This window comes from Triticum dicoccoides, chromosome 5B (genome assembly GCF_002162155.2).
Source record: "Triticum dicoccoides isolate Atlit2015 ecotype Zavitan chromosome 5B, WEW_v2.0, whole genome shotgun sequence".
NCBI lineage: Eukaryota > Viridiplantae > Streptophyta > Magnoliopsida > Poales > Poaceae > Triticum > Triticum dicoccoides.
The window spans coordinates 633,548,861-633,556,699 of record NC_041389.1 but is presented as its reverse complement, the minus strand read 5'-3'; the positions used below and the strand labels follow the sequence as shown (position 1 = coordinate 633,556,699).

The 7,839-nt window shown below is 41.5% G+C and overlaps 1 protein-coding gene across 1 annotated transcript in view; it reads right to left on the bottom strand.

The window, feature by feature from the left end:
• The window catches only part of LOC119310332, a 6,691-nt gene extending 6,321 nt beyond the window's left edge, over positions 1-370 (bottom strand). The window contains exon 1 of the mRNA XM_037586122.1: positions 5-370. Coding sequence (XP_037442019.1) covers positions 5-338 — 334 coding nt within the window. The 5' untranslated portion in view covers positions 339-370. The remainder of the gene's footprint in view (positions 1-4) is intronic.
• Between the last annotated feature and the right edge of the window lie 7,469 nt (positions 371-7,839).

Here is a 7,839-nt window from a genome sequence, read left to right as displayed (position 1 = left end):
GAGCAGGTGTTGCTGTCGTGGTCGTAGTACTGCTTCTCCGACACCCACGAATTCACGGCGTCCGTCGCCGTCCACTCGGTCCCGCCGCCTCCGTAGAGGTTCTCCCCGTACGGCCGGCCATCAGGAGTATGGATCAGCTGGCAGTCGCCGCGGCGCTGATCCGCGTAGTCCTGCGCGAAGGCTGCCACCGTAGCGTCCCATGTCACCTCCCCAAGGCCCACGTCGGCGCGCGCCGCGTTGTGGGCGTCCACGAAGTCCTGCTCCGAGTTTTGGGCCGTGACCGCCATGGCCGACATGAGAGCTACGAGCAGCACCACTAGCTTCGTCGAGTACTCCATCGCTGATGAAGAGCTTACAAAACTAATCAAGGAAGATATATCTGTAACGATGAGATAGACTGCCACCATGCGTACGTTGTGTATTTATACTGCCTGCACATGATCGATTGCTTCTCTGAGGTATAACTAAGCTTGGAAAGTTTCATAGAAAAAATATATCTCAACGAATTACACTGGTCAAATTCGAAGCACATGTGCGCGCGTTCAGGTAGTCAGATATAATCGTCCGCGGCCTGTTATTTCTTCTGATCGAGATTACCTCTGCCGATGTTGAGGAACTTCGATCGTCATTTGATCTCGTGGCACGAAAATAACTGCATCATCTTCATTGGCCGAGAAGAGGTCAGGTCGTACTAGTCGGGACACACGTACCTAGTAGCTAGCCAACTAGGTGCTAGTGGTACAAACGTGTAAAATGATTAAGTTCAAGAATATTTCTTTCGGGTTCAAGTTGTACAACTTGTTAAGGCAATTGGTACTCGCACACGTAAGAACCATTTTTTGCTTGTAATTGAGTTGTTCTAATACTGTGTGCCGGTTGCTACATAGGATTTATTTTTTCGTTGGCGATAATATATGAGTAGCTAACATATCTCTTTTATTTTGCTTTGTCATGCCTCTATCATTTTCATGTGGATTGCAACTTTCGTAACATCCCCTCTACCCCCTCCCATGCACCATTTTTTTATTACGTATAGTGGCTAGAAGCCAATTCTTGCTTCTCCCCGGAACAGGACAAAAGTCAGTTTGTTCTTTAAATTGGAATGTTGTTTGTGGTCCTTGTTGTTAGCCAAATGAGTGTTAATTTTCTTGTTCAACTTCAAGCGAGATTGATTTAACCTTGGCCATGGTCGCGGAAATCTTATTTTGAACGTACCACAACATTTTATATATTTAAAGTGGGGCGTGAGCTTTTTCGGTAACATGGCACAACTCAATCAGCGGAAAGTTGTTTTTGGCTCTTCTTTTGTCTTTCTAGCTATACTGCAACATTATGATCATATTGATGTTCTAGTGCATGGTACTTGGAGATAAGAAAAACTCGGCAACTATACAATGTGTGCAAGTAGGAGTGGTGCAAAGTGATATGCCTCGGCAAAGTGGTCGATCGATGATACAACCGTGGGTGAGCAGATAGAGGCACGAGACAAGTAAAGGGAGTGTCGAAGACGAGGGAAACATGACCGAGATCGGCTAGAGTGGTGGAAGTTGTGCGCATGACCATGTAGCTATAGAAGTGCGACCCAAGGCAATGATTTGCCGAAGTAGTGGGATACGGAGTGTGTGTGTGCATTATGACAGAGTGGTGCATCGTGTGTGATGTTATCAGTAGAGCGAAAGAAATAGTTGACGCGCAAGAAGAGGAAGGAAAGTCGGTAATATTATGCTGAGTGTTTCTAGTTTTTGCTCGGCAAATTGGGTTTTATGCTGAGCACCCCATGAAGTAACACTCAACATACAACCGACCACTCAGCGTATGCAGTTTTTCTTGTAGTGAATGGCAACATGAATTCTGTCTGTGCAAGTTGTATCCGAATAAAGAGAATGCACACCATAGAGAACAAGTGTAAGAGATGAAAAAAATGAAAGAAATAAGCTTTCATTAGTGGTTTCTATATGTGCTGATTTTTTTTCCATAGCAAGGCCACAAATACCATAATCAACATAATAGTAGAACTATATATTCACCCATAAACACTGCTTGTACAATAACACAACTTACTTGAATCATAGCAATACATACACATTGCCGGTCTAAACTGTACTAGCCGTGCGAAGCCATGGCGGCCTGCCGTGCTCGTGAAATTGCCCATCGTCGGTTTAGCTGTGATTTGTCCGGCTGTTGTTTTTGTACGAGAGATCAAATCAATGTAGCATAGAAGTTTTTTTCTATTGTAGAATATCAAAAGGAAGAGCATTTTTGTTGCTGCCGTTCATTGAAAGTATATCTCTCAATTTTCTGTCAAGGGCCTCAAAATGGTGTCGGTGTACCATTGGAGCACCATCCCAAAGTAGCAGACATGTTTCTTCAAGCAAAAATGCATGAACAAAGCCCCTCAAGAATAACCGGACCATTAGCTAGATTTTTAATTGCCAGAGCAACCTGCATGACTTACCCACTGATCAGTATATACAAAATATATTTTCTTTTCTGGTTCAGTTCAGACACTTGCCAATCTATACCAAGAGTATCTATTCTACTGTTTAAAAGCTAGCGACAAAAACCAGACACAACATGTTTGAGATTTTTTTTTTGTTATATGGTTTTAAAATTTACCAAATCGATAAGAATCATGCTGGCAATCTTCACAAATTTATTCCCTTGTTTCCACATCACTATTGTGAAGTCGAGATTTATTATGCACTGCATTCTTCAAAGTAGAAACAACAACCAAACAATCTAAATGATGGGATGGATTACAACTGTAGTCGGTGCTTTTAGTCCTTCAGTCAGGCAATAATTTCGGTTTCTTCAGCCTCGAGTCACAACATGAGAGAGAAGACACGGGCAATATGATAGACCCCTCCAGATTACAGTAGCTGCACCAGTGCTTCCTTGTCCAATATTAGCATCATAACCTGCAACCAATACGATTTATTTTCTGCATATATGCACCCAGAGTATCAAATAAACATAAATCATTGTCGGCGGGTTAACTCGCAAGAATTGATTGAACTCTTTCGAAGATATTTTGAGACGTTCTATTGAGCAACAACTGAACTAAGGAACACTATTTATAAGATTGCAATTTAACCTATAAACCCTGGAGAACCGCTAGGCAGGATGAAGCCATACACGTCGCCTTTAAATCGCCGTGCCACCGCCTGTAAATTATGTGCCCCATCGAGGGCATTTTGGTCTTTTTATGTCCAAGGGTATAAATCGCAACCGCTCCCGTGGAGAAACCCTGGCCGCCGCCTCCCGTCCCACTCGCCTCCCCCTCCTCGTCGCCCTCCTCCTTCTCCTCCCATCGCCGCCCCTCCTCCCACCGACGTCCCCTCCTGCTCCGCCCCTCCCCCCACCCCCTCCCCCTCCCCCGCAGCTCGACGGCCAGTAGGGGAGGCCAGCAATGGAGGGATGAGCGGCGAGGATAGAGGCACCGGCCATCGGGGACCTCCGAACCTTCTTCTCCTCGTCGCCATGGCAGGTGGAGCTCGATCTGTCGAGCGCGACCTCGATCTGAAGTAGGGGAGACGCAGCCGCAGGGGGCTCCAACCTCTTCTTCGCGGGAGGGGGCAGGCGCAGCTCCTCCTCCTTACTCTCCCACGCGAGAGCGGCCCCAACCCTTCAAGGTCGGTTAGTCCTCTCCAGAAATCTATGGTTGATCTTTTCTCTGCGTACGGATTGTCCTGGAACCATAGAATAGGAGCAGTTTCCTTTTTTTGGGTATCTTTTCTTTGCATACTGATCGGTGGTACCCTAGAACAGGAGCAGTTTCATTTCAATTTTCATTTCAGATAGCTCCCATTTTCTTTGGATGAGCAGAGATAATAAAAATATGAGCTTGAGGTGTGTTGCGCAAAGAGAGTTCTCCCTGGGATTGATGTCGGCAAGCCTGAAAGCTGCAATCAAGCAGGTATCCCTCTGTATGTAGTCATGTAGCACATGAAAATTGTAGCTTCCTTCTAAAAATGCAATTTCACTAATATCCAAAGCACTGAAATTCATCCCTTGCGCAGCCGCCGTCGGTGGAGATTTGTAGCTAGGTTCATATCGACCAGAAAATGGAGATTTTTTTCCAGTAGTATGGACTTTTGCTCTGCTATGCTCTTTTCAGGTATGCAAGCCCCCCTCGCTAATTATCAATTGGTATGAAACTCTTCTCTGTCAACTCTATCTCATCCTGGGGAGGCTTTGTAAGATACTAAAATTTGTTGACAATGTGTTTCAGGTTTTATGTAGATGTTGTTTGCATCGCACTTCAGTTCAGAACATGGAGGGTTAGGCGGCTCGCCAATTGGTAAATATATCTTATGCTTATGAAATTGATACCCCGTACTGAATCTCTTCAACTATATAGTCTCCTCAGGCACAGTTTATATAGTTGTTATCTCATAAGGATTCATATGTATTATTTACCAGTTCCGTTGCCAAACTTCTTGTGTAATAGCTTTCTTTTTATTTCTTCCTGTTTGGGGCCATCTTTAAGTTGAGGTTAATCAATTGATGTCACTGTTTTTGGAATGAAAAAGAACATGCTAAACTTGCATATTTTAAGGTCATGAGGCTTCAGTTTAGTCTGTTTCCCTCACTACACATAGGAGCATTCAGTTAATTTCTTGATAACTTCACATCTACTATTCCCAAGCTGTGGTCTTCCATTTTTACTGGCGTTGTACTAATTATTCTGGTTGTTACTCATGTTATTGTCATTTATCATGATAAAATTCGGTTCTTGGCTGTGTCAGGTTCGCTTAGTTTAATTTTGATATACCTAGAGTGCAGATGATGGGCTAATATAACTTTTTCTGCTTCTGGGAGATGATGCAGTGTTTTTTCCATATATATTGTGCACTGCTTTTGGTTGTTTAATTGCAGAAAAAACAAGTTACAACCATATTTTGTAGTGATCAGATTATTGTGATGCTCGTTCTCAAATTTATGAGGGCACTCCCTGTCTTTTTGTTGATAGCTGACCAATTTCATTCCCTATAGTTTTTAAATATATATCCGTGCCTCCTTTTGTATCTTCTAGGTTATTTCTTATTTGCTAAGTTCTTTTATATAGAAAAGTAACACTAACAACATGTTATCCAAATTGATCTTCCTGGTGATTGCTTTGGTAATAACTACACACTTCTAAATTTTTCATATTTTTGGTCTGCATAGCTGATTTCCCCTGAGGATTGCAGTAACGTTTAAGCAAGTATGTACACTTCTAAACAAGTATGGAAAAGGCGACTTGCTTGAACTGAATCAGCCATAAACCTCCCTTAATTATGTACATATCTAAAAAAACTATAGGTCTACGTCCCTGTAGAAATACACAAGTATATTTGTAACACTTAGATGCTTACCTAGGAAGCTTGCATCATAGACCACCGAGGAGGACGACACCCGGGTTCAGCCCCGTTGGAGTTGGCATCTGCTCACAGCAGACTGCAGATGTTGTCCGTATTTTGTTTCTTTTCTCTTGTAGCAAACACATGCAGGTGCTGAGATAAGGTTGAATTATATTGAGATTCGTAGCTGCTAGGTAGTATATATTAGCACTAAGTTTCTTTCAAGTTCTGGGCATAATCTGTGCGGAATTTCGATGTACTCCTAGAACAACAGTTGTATCTCTTGTTTTTATGTTTCCAATGGTGCTGGTTTCACTGAAATTTGATTGGTAGTTTAGGAGTTAAGCCAGAAGCGATGCTACTGTTTAGTAATAACGAGGCTGTGAGAAGATCTGTTTACCTGTCTTCAACAAAGTTAGAGACAGTTTTAGTCGCAATCATCTGAAATAAAGTTATAGGGAATTCTCTATAGGTATTTGAGAATAGTTTATTTGATGAGATTGGTTAAGCGATTTAAAAGCTATTAACAGATCAATGAGTGACTCAGTAACTCAGTCGAAGTTTGAGCTAAACTTAGAACTGGTTATTTAGGTTTTTGCTTGAGGGAAATATTAATGTAGTCATGAAATAGATATTTAACCTTTTTTGTATGTAAGTTGATATAACTTTTATGTACTGCAGGCAGTTCGTTAAAATCCACAGAACAGTTCCTTTAGTAGGCGATAGCAAGGCACTCAGACAGTCTTAATTTGGGGAAATAAGATCAATGAAAAGATAGGCTACCTGATGATACACTTGAAAGAGAAAGGGATATGATATTTCGTTGATGACGTGAACTGCAAAAGGATGCTCTTGGTGGCAACATCCTGGGCTTCAGAAACATGATTGGTTCAGCCGAAAGGATGTATTGCAATTATGCAGAGAGATGGAATTGTTTGAACTCCAGTGCCGCCTTCACCAATCGATGGCATGACAAGACATGCCATAAGAGGTACCTTCCGCTTGTTCTTTTGCACTGCTTTGTTGGTTTGAAACTGTGTGTATTGATTCTTTAGGAATCTCTTGAATCACCTGATAAAGGATCAAAATCATCACTCCCCACTAGAACCTGCTAGGTACCTAATCTTTCAAATGTATGATGCAACCAAGATATTATATTTGTGTGTCATTCTTATGTGGTTATTAATACCCGACTGTCGCAAATGCAATTCATGAAGTTCCTGGATATATAGAAACAATAAGAGTATTGTTTAGTCCATCGCAGGTTGATAGCCACACTACCAAGGTCGTAATTGTTCTTGGCAATCATGAGCCTAACCACACAGTTTATTTTTAATATACCTGATACAAAATGGTACCACACTAGGGGTGAAAATGCAGGTCACTTGTCGTGAACACCAGAACATAAGCAGGCTGAAGGAAAAAAGCATACATTTGTGGTCATATGTTGTTCCCAAAGAAAGAATCCTTTGTAGCATTTAGACTCCTATGCACTATAGCTTTCCATTCATTAGCAAACCCCAGGATGCATTCCTAATAATGACCACCCATTTATTTATTTTGCAGGATCAACATATCTAAACAGACTTTTTTATAGACATGTGTTTGATTAATCATTGACGTTTGACAACGTGGTGCAGCATCGATGCTTCTAGGATGAAGAATGAATGCATGTCATTCAGGAATAACTGTGGATAGTGAAATGTTGAAGGGTCCGTCTCTCACCCCCACTCCATATAGATGCTTAGTTCTTCATAGCCATTGTCTCTAATATCTTTTTGTAATATATTTTGGCTTGGAAATATAAAAACTCTGTGCTGCCTGTCACACAATTTTTCGTCATCCGGACAAACCCCCTTTTCCGTTAATTTCTTGATGTATGGTTATAATGCAGTCTTCTAGACGAGGATGGATTTAGGCTGTGTGATTCCATAGTATGCATTGCACTTTCTTTAAGCATGATTATCTGAACATGCATGGTGTATATTGCTCAGTTTCTTTTTCTGTTTATATTTCCAGGATATATAAATTACATGTATTACATTAGAATATAGCTTCTACTGATGTACTATTATTTTTCTTCCTGGTCTATGTGGAAGACACCATGTATATCTAATATCTCCAGGTTTCAGGATTTAAATGTCCTTTGTTTTGTGTACCAGGTGGTTACCTGAGATTTTATTTTCTTACTCTATTAGATCATGAGCAAATTAAGACGTATGTTGATGTTGCAATTGATAGTGTTTCCTGTCATATTGTTGATTCTCTTACAGATCCACCACCTGAAATAGTGCAAAGCAGTCTGCATTAGAGTTTTGGTACCGGGTTTTAACGAGAACATTTGCCCTCATGAAGCCCCCACTTTGTGGCCATTGCAGTTGTGGCTAAGGAGGATATCCATCAGCGCCAGCTCACTGCTTACCTATGTAATCAACCTATATTTTCAACCTTTTTGTTTATAGTAAGTAGAACAATGCCTAGAAAGAATGAAAGGCCG